This window comes from Heterodontus francisci, chromosome 20 (assembly GCF_036365525.1).
Source record: "Heterodontus francisci isolate sHetFra1 chromosome 20, sHetFra1.hap1, whole genome shotgun sequence".
NCBI classification, from domain to species: Eukaryota; Metazoa; Chordata; class Chondrichthyes; order Heterodontiformes; family Heterodontidae; genus Heterodontus; species Heterodontus francisci.
The window spans coordinates 61,077,726-61,100,466 of record NC_090390.1 but is presented as its reverse complement, the minus strand read 5'-3'; the positions used below and the strand labels follow the sequence as shown (position 1 = coordinate 61,100,466).

The 22,741-nt window shown below is 42.2% G+C and overlaps 1 protein-coding gene across 2 annotated transcripts in view; it reads left to right on the top strand.

Annotated features, from left to right (window-relative positions):
* Positions 1-22,741, top strand: part of LOC137380678 (G protein-coupled receptor kinase 5-like) — a 281,511-nt gene that overhangs the window by 130,198 nt on the left and 128,572 nt on the right. For both annotated transcript variants that reach the window (XM_068052902.1, XM_068052900.1), the window contains one exon: positions 16,008-16,120. In XM_068052902.1, coding sequence (XP_067909003.1) covers positions 16,008-16,120 — 113 coding nt within the window. The remainder of the gene's footprint in view (positions 1-16,007; positions 16,121-22,741) is intronic.

Sequence of the window (22,741 nt, the reverse complement as noted above, 5' to 3'; positions counted from 1 at the left end):
TCCTGTGCTGTACTGTTCTTTATTCTTTATGTATTGACCAACATCAACAACAGATGGTTTTTGCATAAATCCTTTGCTACTTTCTGATGTCATGAATCTCTACAATCTATGGAATGCAATTCAAAATACAATATTTGGTCCCGAAAATGTCCAAATGTTTGAACTTCTAAGCCAAGTTAAAGCCTGAACTTCCATCACCAAATTTATGTGTTCGGTTACATAAGGGTTGTTGTGTTTTATAGAAGAGCTGGAGATGTAGTATGTTTCAGATTAACCCTTTCTTAGTACATGTTTCTATTATATCATCCTTTACAGCCCACGTTTTATGCATCATTTTTGTCGATTGATGAGCTGCTTTAGTGAACATTAAAAAAAATTATATCTGATGACCACTGGACAATGTAACCAAATTATCATACTGCTATTATTGGAAACCTATATGGATAGTATGTAATAAAACCTCCTTAAACCAAATTATAGTTCCCACGAATCACATTCTAAACTTCATAAATAGATTTCAGTTATATTTTTTTTAAATTTTAATACATGTAACTATAATAGCTTTGACATTGCACCTTCAGAATAGGAAAATCGTCATTCATGCCACCTTGTTAAGCAAAACAAAAAATGTTCCCATCTGAACATTTAGCAACATATTCCAGAAATATCTTTCCATTTTAGGTTTATTTTTAAAAGCATGAGTGAAATAACTCTTACAGATCTGTTATAGCTTGAGGCACTAAAGTCTCTTCAGTGAAGCTCTCAAGCAAAATCACACGCATAACACTGGTTTATGCAGTGGGCATGTGCAAGTTTGAAAATCCATGTTATAGTTTTTGTTAACTTATATTTCCCTCCCTTCAATTATTTTGCACAGCAACATGAACCATGTCATAATCACGATGGAGGACACAACTTGTTCCCATTCCTGAGCCAGTACTGTTTTATAATCAGCTAAAATGTGTTGGAAAATAGCCTTAGTTGTTCATTGTCTCGCTTTATTTTCCTGCTTATGTAATGGCCACATTCTGCATGAAAAGAGAAGAACGATAGATCATTTCATTGAGGCAGAAACAGATAATAGTTGTTACCAACAGTGTAGCAGAGGCAGTTACCAGACAGCAAGAGCATCATACTACATGTAAAAAGTCAAAAGGGCAGCTGTATATAAGCTGTGCCATTGAGGTGTACTTCTTCTTTGGCCTCCTTGTCTTGAGAGACAATGGGTAAGTGCCTAGAGGCGGTCAGTGGCAGCACCTGGAGTGGCTATAAAGGCCAATTCTGGAGTGACAGACTCTTCCACAGGCGCTGCAGATTAAATTGGTTGTCGGGGCTGTTACACAGTTGGCTCTCTCCTTACACTTCTGTCTCTTTTCCTGCCAACTGCTAAGTTGCTTAGACCCTGACCTACCAGTGGCCTGTGTCCAGTGCTGCTCCTAGGCCTCAGGTGGGTGCTCCACCAGCAGCAGCCACTGCCTCTGCAGTATTACTGTTCAATTAAAGAACTATCAGCCTCTGATTGGCTGGCAGCTCTCAAAGGGTGGGACTTACGTCGCAGGGGTCCTTGATCCCATGGAAGGTCCGTTGCTGTCCAGTTAAGTGCCTAATTGGCACTTCATTCAGCAGACCTCCAGCAGAAGGGGGAACATTCTGCTCTCGGCAGCGCTTTTGCCAGAGATTGAGACCCCTGCCACCCGGATAAAATCCCGGACTTGGAGTTAGGCAAAAACTGAAAACCCAAGCTGTAATGAGTTCTTTGTATGTTGTCTGAAGCAACATAAATGAAATGTGTGAAGTCCAGTTGGTTGAAGACCTCCAACATGTTTATTAACAGCTAATAAGGATATACAGAGTTAACTGTTTACCGGACCTGCCTCTAGGTGTTAGTTGCAGAGTGCCCCTGACTCCAGGTCACATGACTGCATCCTGGTACTTTAATTAACAGAAAAATGAACAGTCCTGGTCCCAAACACAAACATGAAAAAAACAGTGGGTAGGCACAGTAGAAACAAACTAAAATAAAATAAACAAATAAAGAAAAAAATTTTAAAAACTAAAAATAAAAATGGGGGGCCCAGCATGCTCTGAAATTATTAAATTCCAGTGTTCAGTCCAGCAAGCTGTCGCGTGCCTAATCGGTAAATGAGGTGCTGTTCCTTGAGCTTGCGTTGATGTTTGCTGGAACACTGCAGTAATCCCAGGACAGAGATGTGGGCATGAGGGCAGGGGGTGGGGGGGTGTGTTGAAATGGCAAGCAACCGGAAGCTCGGGGTCATGCTTTCGGACAAGTGGAGGTGTTCTGCAAAGCGGTCACCCAATCTGCATTTGATCTCCCCATTGGCGCATTGGCAAACTAAGATCTTGAAGGAAATCATACAACACAAGCCAGATTCAGGAAGCGATGGCAGATACTTTTTGCAGTCTGCAAGAACATTTTTGTGATGCTTTTTTGCGCCTTCCAGTTTAAACATTTCTAACCTGTACAAACATTTCTTAACCCTTCCACTGCCAGCTGGGTTCATTGTGGCTTGCAGTTCTGAGTCTAGATGATCATTCCTCTTCACTGCTCTTTGCTTCGGAATGCTGTATTTTAACTTGTTTGATTTGCAAGTGATATTAATCCCACTTCAGCTGTCACCAATTTTCAAGATTCAGGTTTGTCTATAACACATTTTTACTCATTCTTGCAAGATATTGAATTACTTCGTAATAAATCTAGGAACAGTTCACAAGTGGTTAATCAAAGAAACCAGTCAGACAAAACATTTTTTTGGACAGAACAAAGGCATGAGGATAACTATCAGGGTTTTGACATTTGCATCTTGTACTTTTCAAAGATATAATATGGCAGCAAATCAGACATCCTGTTCCAGAGTAAATATTTTGGGGGAGATTTAATGCTTGCTCACGTTAGCAATATCAGCGCAATCTAGGTGGAATTGGCCGAACCAATGCAAAAGATTTGGCAATTTTAAATGCAAGTTATGCCCAAAACCATTTGCCTCCCTGCACTCCACAATATTTTATGTTAGTTCACAATTCAATTCACCCAAACCAGGACCCACCCACAAAACTGGTCAGGCCCCATGTCAAAATTGCAAGATTTCACTGGCCAGGGAAGCCTCTTCAAATTTAGTTTATTTTCTTGGGTGCAAAGGCACTAATAGCATGTTTTAAAAGTTATTTTGTATCAAAAAGTAATTAATTTACTAAGAAGCTGACTAGTGTACACCAGTGAAACTATTAAATGTCTCAGAATAGTGTTTTTAAACCATTTGTGGTGATTTGTACATCGGGTTATTCACAGACCGAATACTTTCATTAAAATACTTACTTTTGATCATAAACCTATTTTGAGCTGTATTGATAAGACTGCACCAGGTTACCACTCTTAAATACATCAACGAATACTTAATTTAAAAAAAAGAAACAATTACATTCTATTACGCTACCTGATTGCTTTGATTCATGGAAGATTTTGATTATACAAATAAATTTTAACAGAAACTTTAACTGTAACTTAACTAGCACAATTTCAAGTGCATTTTGGGCACAATTTCCTTGAACTTTTAAAGAGACTGTAATGTCCTTTTGAGTGTGGCTTTTAACACTGCATTTTACAGATAAGTCAAAATAGAGAAGGAATGAACAAAAATTCCCCTTTTGACAAAGAAATGAGGAATAACGACCCAATTCATCAGACATCTTGTTGCACATGCTGCTGACTGCAGACTGTTAAGCCATTGATTTCACAAAATAATTAATTATATCTTTAACACTAAGCAAATTTTTACTTTTTACAGAACTCATTGATTAATAAGTACCCATTAACTCCCAATTTTAAACTGTGGCGTCATGTAGCTTTATTATATATTACTAAATGACTGTGTCTGAGAATAACTTTGGTTGTGGACACAGTGATGAATTTCATTTGTATAGATCCAACTTATTTCATTGTTAGCAACAGGATACAGAGCCTGTGTATATAGCCATCCATCCATCTATCTCTAAAACATATACAAGTCGTGCATGGAGCACGCAATTGAACATATTCACTCTCCTTCCTGCCATTACAATTTTCCAATCATACTTTTGCTGTCAGCAGTCTTGCTCAAGTAAACAGCAGTAAATCATGAATGATATAATACTACCATTAATAAAAAATAGACATGGAAAAAGTGAACCAATTGAATCAATCTGTGTTTTTTTTAAAAAAAAGGTCTGCCTTGTTTTACTCAATAACTGAAATTTCTAATTTCCAAAAGAAGTTTTAAACATTTTTTTAAATATCAAAAAATGTATATTTCATTCGTTAGTTGTCTATTTTAATGCCTTTAATATAGTTTTTACTTCAAGGCCCCAACCTCTCTCTTAAGCCTGGGCATCGACTGGATATTTTTCTCCAGAACAGTTACCAACCACATCTGTACATTTTGAGCAGATGACAAATAATAAGGAGCATAGTTACTTGTCAAGAGACTGTAAGTTTGTTCAAGAGGATATAGGTTAGTAGGTTGGGCAGATGGATGCCAGATGTAATTTAACACAGTGAAAAATTAGCTAATACATTTTAGGAGAACGAATCAGATGAGGACATTTATACTAAATGTTAAAACCTCAGAAGGAGTGGAGAAGCAGAGAGACTTGGGGGTCCATATACACACCACTTGAAAATGTAAGGAGAGGTTGATAATGCTGTTTTGCTTTAAAACAAAAGCAAGGAACTTATGGAATCATAGATATTGTAAGCTGGCACAAAAATGAAAGGTATTGCTCAACCTAAAATTAATTAACTCTGTGATCATGGTGGGACAGGGAAACCAGCATCCACGCGAATAGAGGAAGGTATGGGAGACAGGAAAGGTATTTTAGAAGAAAAGCAGGAAGAGGCAAATGGGTAGGTTGTTATGGGGAGATGGCAAAAGACAGGGAAGGCAAACCATACAAAAAATAAAATACTGCAAATGGTGGAAAGCTGAAATACAAACAGAAAATGCATTAAATACCCAGCAGGTCCAGCAGCAACTCTGGAGGGAGAAACAGAGTTAACGTTTCAGGTCAATGATCCTTCATCAGTACTATACATTACATCACAATTGTAAAATTCAAAAAAGTTAATGTAGTGTAAATTAACTGGTGACAATAAAAGAATTAGGGACAGTCAGTAGGCGAGAGCATAATGTGGTAAGTAAAGGAGACCGACTAAAATTGCAAGCAATGAATGTTGAGTCTCTCAGACCAGAGTATCTGATCCAACTCGTGGAAATTCAAAGGACATTGAAACACTCCTCTCGTGACCAATTCTAACCTGTTCAGGTCTTCATATAGTTTGTGAGCTCTCCGTTTGTAAACCGACCATTTCTCTTAATGAAGTAGTTTTTAAGCCAATTTTCTCCCTCATAGGAAGGAACATAGGAACAGAGTTAGGTCATTCATCCCCTCAAGACATTCAATTAGGTTGTGGCTAATCGGCGTCCGAGCTCCATCTAACCTGCCTTGGTTCCGTAACCCTTAATATGGTTAGCTGACAAAATCAGATTCGAAATTTTGATTTGGCCTAGTTTTTTGAGGGAGAGCGTTCCAGTGCTCCACTACCCTTTGTGTGAAGAAATATTTCCTGAGATCACCACTGAAGAGTCTAGTTCTAATTTTAAGATTATGTTCTGGACTGCCCCACCCATGGACATAGTTTCTGTCATTCTACCCGATCAACTCCCTTAATTATCCTAAACACCTCAATTATATTATCCCTTAGTCTTCTATACTCAAGGGATGATAGCCTAGTCTATGCAACCTGTCTTTATAATTTAGCCCTCCTAGTGTCTTTGGATTGGAGAGAAATCAGATATTGTTGCTCCAGGAGTAGATGATAAATTTACGAAGGTTTTGACCATTCTTGTTCATTGGTGTATTCCCTAATTATGTTGATCAGATCAGATCTGATCAGATAGGAAGTTTATCTCCACCCCAAACTCTAATTGTTGATCTGAGGTGTTTTTAATTCAGCACCTGCAGATGCTAAAGTTCAATTGTATAAATAGAACCTTGGACTTGTAGTCTGTGTGCAGTGCAGTAGCTAATAAACTGTGCCATGTGAATGATTATGAGAAGCATTCTTTTGAATGTGGAATTATTGCCACTAATGAAGATTATTAAAAGATACAAGTCCCTTTTACTATTGTGAGAAATTAAATATTTCTGCAGCAGAACGAGGTCCTCTTCCCATGGGTCTGATGGTAATCTGTTGGTAATGTCTTTCACTTTGTTACACTCACATCTGGCTATTGAGCAGACCTTCAGTATTCATAGATGTTGGAATAACAGTGAGGGAAACAAAGTTCAGTGGGTCTTAAGATGACAGGTCATCAAGGTGCCAAAGTCTGTTGCACGGTTGAATGAAAACTTCAGTTCCATTAGTTGAAGTTTCATTACTTCACATAAAAATAGATTGTGTTGAAATGCTCTTGGATGAATTTTCGTTGAGTGATCCAAAAACCACAAATTGTTAAAACAGTAAGTTGAGGTGTAGAAATGGCTATTTAAATCTCTGCTTAACGTGTGTGAATTTTAAAAATGGAAAGCTAAGATTAATCTTGCAATTAAGTTATCTAATTAAACAAGGAACGCAGATGGAAATAGCTTTTTAAATGTACTAACTACAGGCCTACTATACTCCTTATGTCACATTGGTAATGTTGGTCCAAAACATACATCATCTGCTGGTAAACCAAGTTATTCTTCTTCTCAGAGGAGTGATGAAGGGTAGTAACCAATCTAAACTGTATCAACATGCAACTATACCCAGCTGAGTAATACAGTCATATGTGTGGGCCAATTATGGGCCTGGGGAGTGTAAAATCCTGGCGTGGCTCCCCAGACCTGGCAGAGGTGGGCTCATCCATGACTTTTGGCTGGTGGGCAGGGCCTCCCACCCTACAGTTTGGAGGTTTGAAAAGCTGATCTGCACTTTTGAGCTCTAGTCTATTAGATCAGCATGGATGCCATTCATGCTGTGTTACTATGGACCTCAGTTGAGGACCAAGGTGACCACCAGCAGGAGCAGAACAACAGAAACCCCACAGGAGAGAGGGGAAGAGGGGAACAGCAGAAAGGTGCAGCTTGCAGGAGGCCATACTCCAACTCAGAGTCTGTAGACAGAGGATAAGCTTCCTCAACACTTCGGAACACCAGTGACTCAGGAGGCTCAGGGTGTTGTGTCAGATGATGCCAGACATTTGCAGCCTTCTGGAACAAGACTTGGTGGCCACACACTACCAGTGGCAATCAAAGTCACCACCACCCTCAACTTCTTTGCCCAGGATCCTTCCAGGGCTCTAGAAACATATAAACATTGAAAATAGGAGCAGGAGCAGGCCATTTGGCCCTTCGAGCCTGCTCCGCCATTCATTATGATCATGGCTGATCGCCCCACTCAGTAACTTATTCCCGCTTTCCCCCCCCATATCCTTTGATCCCTTTCGCCCCAAGAGCTATATCTAACTCCTTTTTGAAAACATACAATGTTTTGGCCTCAACTTCTTTCTGTGGTAGCGTATTCCACAGGTTCACCACTCTCTGGGTGAAGAAATTTCTCCTTATCTCAGTCCTGAAAGGTTTACCCCGTATCCTTAGACTATGACCCCTGGTTCTGGACTCCCCCATCATCGAGAACATCCTTCCTGCATCTACCCTGTCAAATCCTGTTAGAATTTTATAGGTTTCTGTGAGATCCCCCCTCACTCTTCTGAGCAAGCTCTCCCTGTGACCGCGTGGGTTTCTGCCGGGTCCTCCGGTTTCCTCCCACAGCCAAAGACTTGCAGGTTGATAGGTAAATTGGCCATTATAAATTGCCCTTGTGTAGGTAGGTGGTAGGAGAATTGAGGGAAGGTGGGGATGTGGTAGTGAATATGGGATTAATGTAGGATTAGTATAAATGGGTGGTTGTTGGTCAGCACAGACTCGGTGGGCCGAAGAGCCTGTTTCAGTGCTGTATCTATAAATAAATAAATAAAAATAAACTCCAGCGAATATAATCCTAACCGACTCGATCTCTCCTCATACGTCAGTCCCGCCATCCCAGGAATCAGTCTGGTAAACCTTCGCTGCACTCCCTCTATAGCAAGAACATCCTTCCTCAGATAAGGAGACCAAAACTGCACACAATATTCCAGGTGTGGCCTCACCAGGGCCCTGTATAATTGCATCAAGACATCCCTGCTCCTGTACTCGGTCCTCTCGCTATGAAGGCCAACATACCATTTGCCTTTTTTACCGCCTGTTGCACCTGCATGCTTGCCTTCAGCAACTGGTGTACGAGAACACCCAGGTCTCACTACATATTGCCCTCTCTCAGTTTGTAGCTGTTCAGATAATAATCTGCCTTCCTGTTTTTGCTACCAAAGTGGATAACCTCACATTTATCCACATTCTACTGCATCTGCCATGCATTTGCCCACTCAGTCAAGTTGTCCAAATTACCCCGAAGCCTCTCTACATCGTCCTCACAACTCACCCTCCCACCCAGTTTTGTGTCATCTTCAAATTTGGAGATATTACATTTAGTTCCCTCATCTAAATCATTAATACATATTGTGATTAGCTGGGGTCCTAGCACCGATCCTTGCGGTACCCCACTAGTCACTGCTTGCCATTTGGAAAAAGGCCTGTTTATTCCTACTCTTTGTTTCCTGTCTGCCAACCAATTTTCTATCCATTGCAATACACTACCCCCAATCCCATGCGCTTTAATTTAATGTATCTACCGGAGACATTTGCAGGATCTCGCAGTTGGCAGCCCATAAATGCATGAGATAGGTGACTGATGGCCTGTTTGCCAGTGCTGGCAATTTTGTACACTTTTCCTGCGATGATGCCAGTCAGAGTGAGCGGGTGCTGAGGTTTGCAGCTCTGGTTGGCTTCTTGCAGGTGTAGGGCATCATCGACATTAAGCAGGTGGTGATTAAAGCACCCCCAGATCACCCAGGAGCATTCATCCGCAAGGGCTTCCATTCCATCAATGTGCAGCTTGTGTGCAACCTCAAAAAGATGTCCATTGTAGGTGTGCACAAGATTCCCGGGCAGCTGCCGCGATGTTTTCCTCCTGCGCCGGTCCACTCACCCTGGTCTATTTGCATCTGGAACCAGACTTATCAGCTGTCTGCTCAGAGTCGAGGGATACCCACTTAAAACCTGGCTAACGAGGTCCTTGAGAAGCCCAACCAAAAAGGCCCAGGAGCAATACAACAAAAGCTCTATGACAACCAGGTGCGTCATTGAACAAGCAATCAGGATGTTGACGAAGTGCTTCAGGTGCCGGGCCAAATCTGGAGGCATCCTTTAGTGTTCACAGCGCTGTGCACAGCAGCGAGGTTTGGACCTGTAGGAAAAACGAGGCACAGAATCTCTTCAGATGATTCCAAAGAGGAAGAGGAGCAGGAAGCGGAACATGATATGGCCAGTGTACCAGCAGCGGTGCACTTTACTGCCCTCATTATTGAGAGGTTCCCTTAGGTTCCCCTAGTCCACCCATCAGACAACCACTTGCAAAAGCCACTTCCCAGCCCACCCCTCCACCCATCTGCCCCCAATGACACCACCACAAAGCAGTACTGCAAACAACCAAGCCTCCCTTTCACAGCCCTCCATTGTTCGGAGTCAATTCATGTCTTCCCATTGAAAAGGCCATTTGCCAGGCTGCAAATGGGCAAGATAGGAAAGTGGTGGAAACAAACTATTTATGTCGCTCAAAAATAAACAGAAATTTAGCATTCTAACTATGTAACACTCCCATATGCACATGCTTGCATAACTACAAATCTTTACTTTTCCTCTTTTAGCACTTCTATCTGGTGTAACCCCTGTGGCTTCAGCAGAGATAGAGACAGGCTGACCAGATCCCTGCTCTGACTGCTGAGATGCTCTTGGCCAACATCCTCTAGGTTTTGGAGCCCATGAGGACTCCGTAGAAGACAACTCTACCTATAGCTAAGCAGGGGAAGACTTAACCTTGGGACACGAGGCATAATATGGCATACTGACTGAAGCGGGGCAGTGGGTGAGAAATGGACTAGCTTTGAGCGGAGTCTCCACTTCCACTATCATCCCTCTCTTGACCTACCCAAACTTACCTACTAGCAATGAGCAATATATAAGATTTAAAGTTTCATAGTGTGCAATCCATTGGTGAAGTCCCACATACAGTTGTGTGCTTGTCACGTTTGATGTTCTGTGCAAGTGGCCACTCATTCTCTGGACAAAGACATCATTGGAAAGGCTTGTGGCAACATACTTGAGACAGATTCCTACAATCTCTCTGCAAACACACACCGTGTGGCTAGCACGCCTGCAAGTGCATTGCACATTATTTGCTGCTGCTCCAGAAGTATCCTGTTCATTGACGGCCCCTGAGGCACAGCATCTGCATCCAGTTGAGCAGAGCTTGTAGCGTCCTGCAGCCTCTGAGGCGAACTCACCAGTCCTGTCCCTGTCCCTGTCCCCACCATCTGCTTTTGGTCATTTGTGATGTGTGAGTCACCAGGTACAAATCCAAATATCTACCTTATCGGTCCCACCAATGTGAGAGTACCTGAGCTGGTGCTGGTCTCCATGAGCCCCGTGACAATTCATCAACAGAGGGAGTGACCTTCTTTGAGGAGTCATCTTCATCCTCCGGGATCATCTCCTACAAGATACCTGAAGGCCCTGCGGGTGATGAAGACAATAAATTAAAACTTTCAAGATGACAATATTTTCAGTGATCATTAAGAATATGATCATATTTCACTTGTTGGTGACATCAAATCAATGTGAGCATTGTATGCCATGTGGCTGCCTGATATTTAATTCTGTCACCAGGTATCTGGGAGGCCCCCATCTCTGATGGCCAAGCATAGTGAGACAGCAATGATGTCCAGCGCTGCCTCCTTTGCAGTTGTCAGTAAAGAGAAGGCTGGAGGGCCACATCCAGTTCTCTGCCTCTCCCTTGTTCTGTGCACTTTTCTCCTGAAAGGAGGGAAAGAAATGACCTATCAGGGAGAGTAATGGCATATGTTGAACGGATGGACGGGGAGCGTTCGTTGAGGGTGACGATGAAGGATTGCATAAGGATGAGAATAGGTATTGGTGGTGGATCTGTTATATATGTGTTAGGGAGGTGGTGGCATAGTGGTAATGTCACTGGACTAGTAATCCAGAGCCCAGGCTAATGCTCTGGGGATATGGGTTCGAATCCCACCATGGCAGATGGTGAAATTTGAATTCAATTAATAAATCTGGAATTGAAAAGCTAGGCTAATGGTGACCATGAAACCGTTGTTGATTGTTGTAAAAACCCATCTGGTTCACTAATGTCCTTTTGGGGAAGGAAATCTGCTGTCCATACCTGGTCTGGCCTACATGTGACTCCAGACCCACAACAATGTGGTTGACTCTTAACTGCCCTCTGCCATGGCCAAGCAAGCCACTCGGTTGTCAAAGGCAATTAGGATGGGGAACAAATGCTGGCCTAGTCAGCAATGCCCACATCCCACAAAAGAGTTAACAAAAGATTCCAGGAAGTCAGTTGGTGAAGGATAGTACTGGAGCCAATCTTTACTCAGTCTAATATTTATTTACGGAGTGAAACATTACAAGCATACACCTCCTAACTCAACCACACCACAGTTTCAATAAGTGTCTCTTTATATCTGCTCAAGAGAAATCCCAGTTAATGCCCTCCACCTGTATATAATTAAACAGAATTGATATACAATTTAACAGGATGGACAGATGGAATCGTGAGGAAGTGCAGAGACAGATGGGGATGGATGTACTTGCAAGGTGAGTTGATATGAGGAATGATGTGCTGGAGTAGGCTTAGGAAGACAAAGTGAGGGGGAGGGTGATGTGCACGTCAGGATGCAGTTGAATGTGCCACTGTACTCACCAGTCCTACCCTGCTTTGGTCATTAAGCCAGTTTCATCATGGAATCCACGAACATGGCACCACATTCCTGCTACTGACCTCGTGGGCAACTTCCAGCCGTGTCATCTTTGTTTCACCTGCAGGCTTCTTCCTCCCGCCAGTAGAGAAGAGTAACTCCCTGCAGGCCCTTACAGCCCCCAGCAACACATTCAGTGAGGCGTCACTAAAACGAGGCATAGCCTTTGAACGTCTGACCTCCGTTCTACTAAGTCCTTCTGTTGTGCTCCAACTGCAAACTAGAGGTGTGCAAAGGAAACCCGACCCAAGTCCGAATGCTGGACCCGGAATCCCGACCTGACCTGAACCCGAACCCGACACATGCCGTCAGATCCCGTCGGGGTCAGGTCAGGGAGCAGGCCTTTACCCATGTACTGAAGTAAAGGCCTGCCACCCGATCCGACCCCGACCGGTCCCAACGACATGTGTCGGGTTGGGGTCGGTCAGACTTCCGGGTCCGGAATTCGGGCTCGCGTCGGGTTTCCTTTGCACACCTCTACTGCAAACTACATCAAATTGCATGTTTTGACTGTCCCCTTAAATACTGGAAATCGGTTTATCACACCCGCTCATGCTAATTGATTGGAAAACCCAGAGATGATATGTGAATACAGTGTTTGGGTTAAAAAACCACTAAAGGATGCGCTGCACTTATTCCCGGTTTTTCTGTGTACTACTGGAACCCCATTCCCAGTGTGTCACAAACTTAAAATCCAGCCCAGTAGCTTCAGTAATAGAGATATCTTCGACTTTGAAGTGCAGCCAGCTATATTTTGGCCAGGAGTATCTACGCAACGTGGTTAAATGATGTTGCATCTTGGGTATAAGAAAGCTACATGGAAAGACAGCTTCTACTCCCCAGTAGCCATTCCTATGTAGCAAAAATACCTCTGGTTCTCTAAACTGAGCAGATCATATGGCAAAGCAGTGCAGTCAATTCTCTGGATTTTATACAGCAATGAAACACATGTTTCTGCAATCACGATAATGGAAATTAACCTGGGATTCTCTGTGTGTAAGATGATGGAATATGGTCAGAAATTGTGTCCTTCCTAGCTGTTACCGTATTTGTTCTTTATTGGTCACCAGTTCCATTTGTTTCTGTAGGTTATAGGTTAGGCATAACTATATTGAATATTCAAAATAGAATATTCATCATTGTACAATGTAATAAACAAGATACAATTGCCGATATTTGCTGAAGCAGCTGGCAAAGCCTTCTGTCTAAACCGCCAGCTACTTAACTCTTCACTGAGCAGGTAGTCCTGGAAAGCTATGCATTACATGTACTAGTGCTAATTTGCGTGTTGATCATATTAATTTGATCGGTACTTGCCTATTAATGACTTCACTGCATTGAACAAGTGGATTATTAAAATTTCAGCTTCAGACCTCATTGAGTTGAGTTGTTCATTTGACGTTTTAGCATCATTTCTTTTTAAAATGTGCATACTGACTCAGCAGGAGACGAGTATGGGAGGGATTTGTGCAACATCCTGGGGGCGGGGGGGTGGCGGTCACTATTACTCAAAAACTTATCTCGACCAGCCACACTGTGGCTACAAGAGCAGGTCAGAGGCTGGGAATTCTGCGGAGAGTAACTCTCCCCCTGACTTCCCAAAGCCTGTCCACAAGGTACAAGTCAGGAATGTGATGGAATACTCTCCACGCCTGGATGAGTGCAACTCCAACAACATGCAAGAAGCTCGACACCATCCAAGACAAAGCAGCCCACTTGATCAGCACCCCATCCACCACCTTAAACATTCATTCCCTCCGCCACCAGCGTACAGTGGCAGCAGTGTGTACTATCTACAAGATGCACTGCAGCAACTCACCAAGGCTCCTTAAGCAGCACCTTCCAAACCCGTGACCTCTATTACTTAGAAGGACATGGGCAGCGAATGCATGGGAACACCACCACCTGCAAGTTTCCCTCTGAGTCACACACCATCCTGACTTGAAAATATGTCACCATTCCTTCATTGTCGCTGAGTCGAAATCCTGGAACTCCCTTCCTAACAGCACTGTGGGTGTACCTAACCCACATGAACTGCAGCGGTTCAAGAAGGCAGTTCATCACCACCTTCTCAAGGACAATTAGCGATGTGCAATAGATGCTGGCCTTGCCAACTACATCTGCATCCCATATATATATAAAAAAGTCATCAAGATGTTTTACCATCAGACATACTTCAAACAGCCAAATATTCTTGTGAAATTTGAAAAGGAACACTGTATGGGATGGCCTAGCAGATGCTTTGTTTGAGAAAAACAGTAAAGGTGCAAATTTCACAACCATACAATCACATGGCTGAGTTCCGAGCCTATTTAATGCTCAAATCTGTCAGCTCAGTTTATGTTTTATTTAGAAACTTTGATAATTAACCATTCCGTTTTCAAGTTGCTCATACAGCCCATCGAGCTGGTCATCCATAACCTTGTAGATGGTGAAAGCTATGATAGGGAACAAAATGTGTCAATTCTTAAATATACAAGTGCAGTCCTATCTGAATAATAAAAATCAAAAAAGTGAAATGTGCTGAAACACATTGTGCCTATTTGGGTTTCTCCATGGGAGACATAAGGACATAAGAAATAGGAACTGGAGTAGGCCATTTAATCCTTTCAGTCTGCTCCGCCATTCAACAAGATCTTGGTTGATCTACTCGAACTCCATCTTCCCGCACTAACTGCAGATTCCTTAATTCCCTTAGTACCAAAAAATCTATCACTTTCTTGAATATACTCACTGACTGAGCATCTACAGCACTCTGGAGTAGAGAATTCCAAGGATTCACAACCCTTTGAGTGAAGAAATTTCTCCTTATCTCATCCCTAAATGGCAAACCCCTTATTCTGACATTGTGACCCCTGTGTTCTAGATTCCCCAGCTAGTGGAAATATTTTCTCAGCATCTATCCTGTTAAGCCCCTTAGGAATTTTACATGTTTCAATTAGATCATCTCTTATTCTTCTAAAATCTAGTGAATGTAGGCCTAGTCTCCTTATAGGACAATCCCGTCAGACCAGGAACCAGTCTAGTGAACCTTGTTGCACTCACTCTAGGGCAAGTATGTCCTTCCTTAGGTAAGGAGACCAAAACTACACACAGTATTCCAGGATGGCCTCATCAATGCCCTATATAATTGTAGTGAAACTTCTTTATTCTTAGACTCCAATTCCATTGTAACAAAAGTTAACATACTTTGCCTACCTAATTGCTTGCTGTAAATGCATGACAACTTTGTGATTCATGTACAAGGACACCCAGGTCTCTTTGAATGCAAACATTTCCCAGACTCCCACCATCTAAAAAAAAAATCTTTTTTTGACTGTGAAGGTGGTCTGCTTCCAGGCCCATAGTACTTTCTAATTGGTTACAAAAGTTAATTGGGATAATTCACAGTCTCAGTTTTATAGTTAACCTTCCTTTACGTTGGGAAATGATCAGACACCACTTGTGGCCTCCTCAATGAAAAATGTACAGCTGAAATTATGGGGCTCACTGTACAGGGCAGTATGGGTGCAAACCATTGTCAGGCTTTGTACCGAGTCACTTAGACAAAAACTTCTACATTGTTAACAGCTGATTAACTTTCTATAAGCTTCTAAATTAAGATGAATTTCATGCTATAGCCTGGATACTTTTGTTGAGCCTAAGTTAACTCATGCAAAATGTTGAACAAAATAGTATGTCACTGTGCTATTCACAATTTGCTTGTTAAGTATCATGAAAAAACATACAGAAAGCAAAACGAAATCAACAAAACTCCACTATACAAAATATTTTCAACCTGGAGAATTAATTTTCAAATCCTTTTCAGCTGATGTGCTTTCAGTGCATCAGGTTATTTCTAAATGTTTGTAGCATCATCTTTTCACACAGAATAAGAATGTGCAATAATTGCATAATTCACTATCTTTCTACTTTGAAAATTCATTGTTACTGTCACTTAGAATTGATCAGATTTAAGCATTAGTGAAAACGACATTAAGTAAGTTATATCAAGTACTTATTGTTTGTTCTCCCCTTTTTTAACTGTAGAGAGAGACTATTCCAGCCTCTGTGAGAAGCAGCCAATTGGAAGACTACTTTTTCGACAGTTCTGCGAAGCCCAGCCTGAACTTCAGCACTACATAAATTTTCTTGACTTAGTGGTAAGTTGGTTATGGAATTTGTTTAAAGTGAAATAAAAATATTATGGTGTTGTGCCCGGACACGAGTGCCTGGGCTAGATGAGGTTTTAATGGTCTGTTTCTCATGGTTGAGTACAGAGGTGGAACAATTATTTGGGAAATTGCCTTCCTATGAAAATAGGACCTTGAGCGGTCTACTCCACTTCTACTATCTGTATGAGGCCCTGCACCCAGTCATATCTTCAGGGATTTTTTCTGTCGTTTGCTACTTGAATACGTTTTAGTTGAACTTTAAATTTCCTCTAAAATATTTCAAATCTTAGAATCATAGAACGTTTAAGGCACGGAAAGAGGCCACTTGGCCCATCGTGTCTGTGCTGGCCGAAAAATGATCCACCTATTCTAATTCCACCTTCCAGCATTTGGTCTGTAGCCCTGCAGATTATGGCACTTGAGGTGCATATCCAGACTCCTTTTGAATGAGTTGAGGGTTTCTGCCTCAACTACCCTTTCAGGCAGTGAGTTCTAGACCATCACCACCCTCTGGGTGAAAAAGTTTTTTCTCATCTCCCCTCTAATCTTTTTACCAATCACTTTAAATCTCTGCCCCTTGTCACTGACCCCTCTGCTAAGGTGAATCGGCCCTTCACCTCCACTGTATCCAGGCCCCTCAACATTTTGTACATTTCAATCAGACCTCCCCTCAGCCTTCTCTGTTCCAAGGAGAACATCCCTAGCCTATCCAATCTTTCCTCATAGCTGCATTTTTTTCAGTCCTGGCAACATCCTCGTAAATCTCCTCTGTACCCTCTCCAGTGCAATTACATCCTTTCTGGAATGAGGTAATCAGAACTGCACACAGTACTCAAGTTGTGGCCTAACCAGTTCCAGCATAACCGCCCTGCTCTTATATGCTATACCTTTGCTAATAAAGGAGAGGATTCCATATGCCTTCTTTACCACCTTTTCGACCTGTCCTGCTACCTTTAGGGATCTGTGGACATTTACTCCAAGGTCCTTCACTTCCTCTACACTTCTCAGTATTTTCCCATTAATCGTGTATTCCTGTGCCTTGTTTAACCTCCCCAGATGCATCACCTCACACTTCTTCTGGTTGAATTCAATTTGCTACTTTTCTGCCCATCTGACCAGACCATCAATATCTTCCTGCAGCCGACAGCTATCCTTCTCGCTATCTACCACACGGCCAATCTTTGTGTCATCTGCAAACCTCCTATATGCCCCCTGCATTTACATCCAAATCGTTAATATATACCACAAAAAGCAGGGGACCCAGTACTGAGCCCCTCGAAACAGCCCTCCAGTCGCAAAAACACCCGTCAACAATTACCCTTTGTTTCCTGCCACTGAGCCAATTTTGTATCCACCTTGCTGCATTTTCCTGGATCCCATATGATTTTATTTTTTTAACCAGTCTGCTATGTGGGACCTTATCAAAAGCCTTGCTAAAATCCATGTAGACCACATCAACTGCACTACCCTCATCTATCTTGCTTGTTACTTCATCAAAAAAGTTGATCAAGTTGGTCAAACAAGATCTTCCCTTAACAAATCCATACTGACTATCCTTGATTAATCTGTCCCTTTCTAAGTGACAGTTTATCCTGTCTCTCAGAATAGATTCCAATAATTTGCCCACTACTGAGGTTAGGCTGACTGGCCTGTAATTATTCGGTCTATCCCTCGCTCCCTTTTTAAACTGAGGTACAGTTCTCAGTTTAGCAGCTCTCCTGTCCTCCAGCACCACACCTGTATCCAGTAAGGACTGGAAAATGATGGTCAGACCTTCTACTATTTCCTCTCTTGCTTATTTTAACAGCCTCGATACATTTCATCTGGCCCTGGTGATTTATCAAGTTTCTAATGCTAATCCCATTAATACGTCCTCTCTCCCTGTGTTTATCACATCCAATATTTCACACTCTTCCTCCTTAACTACAATATCTGCATCGTCCCCCTTTTTTGTGAAGACAGACACAAAGTATTCATTAAGAACCATACCAACATCTTCCGCCCCTACACATAGGTTACCTTTTTGGTCTTTTATGGGCCCTACTCTCTCCTTTGTTATCCTCTCACTCTTAATGTATTGATAAAACATCTTTGGGTTCACCTTGATTTTGCTTGCCAATATTCTTTCATGTCCTCTCTTTGCTTTCCTAATTTCTTTTTTGATTTCACCCCTCCACTTTCTATACTCCTCTCGGCTTTCTGTAGTATTGAGATCTCGGTATCGGACATAAGCTTTCCTTTTCTGCCTTATCTTAACCTGTAAACTCCTGGACATCCATGGGACTCTAAATTTGGCCGTCTCACCCTTTTTCTTTGTGGGAACATGTTTACTCTGAACCCCTTGAATCTCCCCTTTGAATGTCTCCCACTGTTCTGACACTGATTTACCTTCAAGTAGCTGTTTCCTGTCCACCTTCGCTAAATCACTCCTCTGTTTAGTAAAATTGGCCTTGCCCCAATTGAGAACTCTAACTCCTGTTCTGTCTCTGTCCTTTTCCATAATTATTTTAAAACTAACTGAATTATGGTGCTGAATCTTTCAACTCGGCTGCCATCCGACATGGAAGGGCTGCCGAGGAGCCCCCGCTATATTTCACGCAGGGGCTCATTTAAATAGTGAGGGCAGAGCAGCCGCCCCCGATGACATGTAGGGGCGACCTCCGGTGCCACCGCCATTTTTAAAGGGCTTTAAGCCCTTAGAATTACTGTTAATTTTTAAACGGGCAGCAGTGTTAAATTTTTATTAAAAAATAAGAAAGGTGTGGATGGCTCTTCCCCAACCCTGAGAAACCAGGCACCTACCTGGTGTACATATCCAATTAACCTTGAAGGTGTTAAGGTACAGCCCATCTGGAGCTCTGTTGGATGTACTCTGTTTATTTTCAGTTGTATCTTGGTATTTCTGTCTCTATCAACAGACATAGGGCAGAATAAACTTCTTGGAGGCAGACACGGAGGCGGGGAGCCAAGCAAAATGGCAGGGGGTGCCATTCCTGACATTGCCCAGGCCCCCTGTCATTTTGTCTGGGGAGGGGATGGCCGGGTATGACCTTCCTGCCCCAGGTCAATTGAGGCCCTTAAGTGGCGAATTAATGGTCACTTAAGGGCCTCTTCCCACTTCCACCTCAATCTTGAGGGAGGCGGAGGGGCCTGCCACTCCCGGGAGATGCTGCCAAGTAAAACCTGGCAGCCTCCTAGCGAGGTGGGGTCCCTCCCTTGGGGGCAATCCAGGGGCAATCCACCTCCCCTCGCCGGGGCCTGCCTGGATGGCACCAGTGACCCCAACCCACTCACCTCTCCCAGGGTCATCGTCTTCGGTGCTGCAGGGCCTCTTGCAGTACTGGCAGTGGCCGCTGCTCCTAGTGGCACTGCCGGTACTGCAGACTGCTGGCCTTCCGATTGGCTGGCAGATCTTGGAGGCAGGTGCTCGCCCCTTAAAAGGGACGGCATCCCCGACGCCAGGCAGTTAATTGCCTGCCACCTTGGAATGGCTTTGGGGGTCCGATGGAAAGCCATGGTGGAATCTCCTCCCCTCGCCTTCCGGCCCTCCACCAGGACCTCTGTCGCAAGAATAAAATGCAGCCCATAAGTTTTCAGTCACATAATTTGAACGTTTCTGTGTGGAATTACTAACAGTAGGCAAAAGATGTGAAAAGCAACAGCTCAGCTGGGAAGATTTCATGACCACTGAGTCACAAGATTGTCAGTTTGAGCCCAGAATAAAAGAACAATATAGTCTGATGCTCCAATTCTAAGGGAATGCTGAATTTTTGGTGGTGCTTTCCTTTCAATGAGACATTAAACAAATCTGCGTGTTTTGCTGGCTCAGGTGAGCATTAAAGCCCGATGACACTATTGAAGAACAGAGATTGAAAACGATTGAAGACCAGTGTCCTCACTAACATTTTCTCCCTCCAGTCAATACCACAAAACATGAATTAACTGTCCAGTCGTCTCATTGCCACTGAGAGATTTCGAATACAGAAAGAGTGACTGTTATGTTTGCCCACAAACAAACTAAGAGATGTTTTAGTGTGATAAGACACAATATAAACACTAGTATTGGTTATTATACAAGTCCATTAATTCTGTTTTACAAGTATTCAAAGTAAAGCTCAATCAAATATTTGTATTTATAAATTCATGAGCCTTAAATATTATGAACCAAACTGAAATTGTATTAAATGAGGTATAATTGAAATTCAACGTACAATACCTTATCAGCTTCTTAATGTTCATGATATATTTACACAGCATGAATGATATTTGCAAATTGATCATAAATTGAAGCAGAAATAGAAAGCAGACTGTGGGAGTTGACTGGGTTTTAATATATAACCAAAGGCATAAAAATGAAAAATAAATGAATGGATTAATATCAATTTTGTGTAGGCTAATTTTTGTCTGTTTCATTTTAATGATGATTATTAATTCCACATTAAAAAAAATCTTCTCTATTTAGTGCAACTGCAATGTTCTGTGATATAGTCAAGATCAAGAAATGTTTTAGATTTCAAGTTAGCAAGTGTCAATACATTAAGTAGTGAATGGAGTGGGGCATGAGGGAAAGAATATTGAGGGAAAGGAAAACAATAAGCAACAATGGATGCATTTAAGATTATGGTGAAAACTAAATGCATACTATGTAGAAAAAGCTAATGTCAAAATAAATAGAGATTAGAGTAAATATAGCATAGAGTGGCGTATAAAAGAAACACTCTGAAAAGTGTTCAGAACTTGAATATTTCACAGGGCTATTTCCAGCCTCTAAACTCTGTCCCATGCTAAGAATTTGTGATTATGCCATATTCCCTTCATACATAACCTAGATAAACTTCCCTCCCAATTCAAGACCAAGGCCACAAGATTCAACAGAGTGGGAGGAAAGGAAATGTTACGTATCTTCTTCCTATGAGCATCAATTTGGCACATCATTAACTTGAAAGCACTTCAGCAGATTTGAACTAAAATTCAAAATAGACATACATAATTCAAGGCTTCGTTTCAGTGACCGCTTAATGGCCTTCGCCGCCTCCACGCGGATTTACGCCTGGCAAGCGGGCACCTGGAGCCGGGAAAAGCTGCTGGGACTAAGAGCTGCCAGCCTGCTGATTGGTCAGCAGCTCAATGAGGCGGGACTTCCTCCCTCTTGTTGGTGGAAGTCCCGCCTCGGAATAATTAAAGCCTGGGGACCCGTAAAATACAGAACGGATCCCAGGCGAGTTGGAAGCGGGTTGGCCACCAACTTTTACGTCGGAGGCCAGCTCCCGTCCGCCCGCAGTAAAATTCCGGCCATAAACTCAATTGGTTCATGTTTACATTTTTAGATCTTTGTACACTTCCTTGTTGCATTTACATTTTTACATTTCTTCTATTCCCAAGCAACATTGATCCTGTGGAGATTTGTTATGTTCCTTTTTGTGGCCTATTGATATGAATTTGACATTTTTGCAACAGATTAGATCAGTTTTAATTTGAACTTATTTCCATCCTGATTCTTTCTATTCATGAGGTGACAATCAGCTGATGGGTTGATTGTCCTGGAACCCATCCATTTCTGCTTGCTGGCACAGCGGGGTATCTTGCATAAATCAGCCGTATCTGGTTGTATACCCTGCAGTATTTTGCTGGTGTCCCAGAAATATCCAGTGGTGGGGTTGGTGTTTGGAAGTTTGTTGTAATTGCTCTTAAGTTTACTGTGTTAGTAACAAGCTGCCTTTGAGACAACATAATTAGATTTGTGGCAGTATGTCAGGGAAATTGGGTCAGTGATTTGTTTTGGTGACAGCGTCTCTTTTCAACTTCAAGTCTATACATGTATAGTTTAACTGGAAGTACGTGTCGTGTATACATAGAGGCAGACAACAGGAAAAATTACAATCATGGCTCCAGTACGTCCCAGTCTAATAAGTACATTAAGTTATCACTCAGGTATATAACACGGGAGTTGCTGCTAAGTGAGGATGCACAGTTCCTTGAAAAAGTTCTCCTTCCCAAGTTACAGTCTATTCCATTCAAAGTTGTTTAACCTGACAGTTTAATTTTTTAGCATCTAGTTCTCCCTTTGCTCTGGTATTCACATTGCTTCATTCAAATTATTGGATAATTCAAATATTTTAAGTGCAGGAGGGGTTGAATGGCCTACTCCTTCTATTTCCTATATTCCTGAAAAAAAAACCTTGAATTATCAGCAGGAGATTGTCAGTATAGTATCCCAGCATCATTCAATCTTTATAGCTAGATATTCACATTTCAGGATCTGACTTTGCTACTTAAACACTTACTTTGTGTCACAGTAAAAATGATGTGGCCCAAAGTGAGCGGAGTTGTCAAGGGAAGGTAGATTTCTCTCTAAGTTGGCTCAGTGAAGAGTTCCATTCTGCTCCGGTTCTGCTTCTAAGCTGTACAGCGGCAAGTGGTACGAAATAGAAAGTTGCAGGTTCCTTGTTTGACTCCTGACTTGCCCAGTTCCCAGTTGGAGGAAGAGTCATTATTAGACCACTGGTGCTTAATTGATGAATATTAACTGGGGAAGGATGAGGAGCAGATTCGTTGTTCATAAGAGATGAATGGCCCGGTGAGATTCATTTGGTGTGATAGATAAAGGGG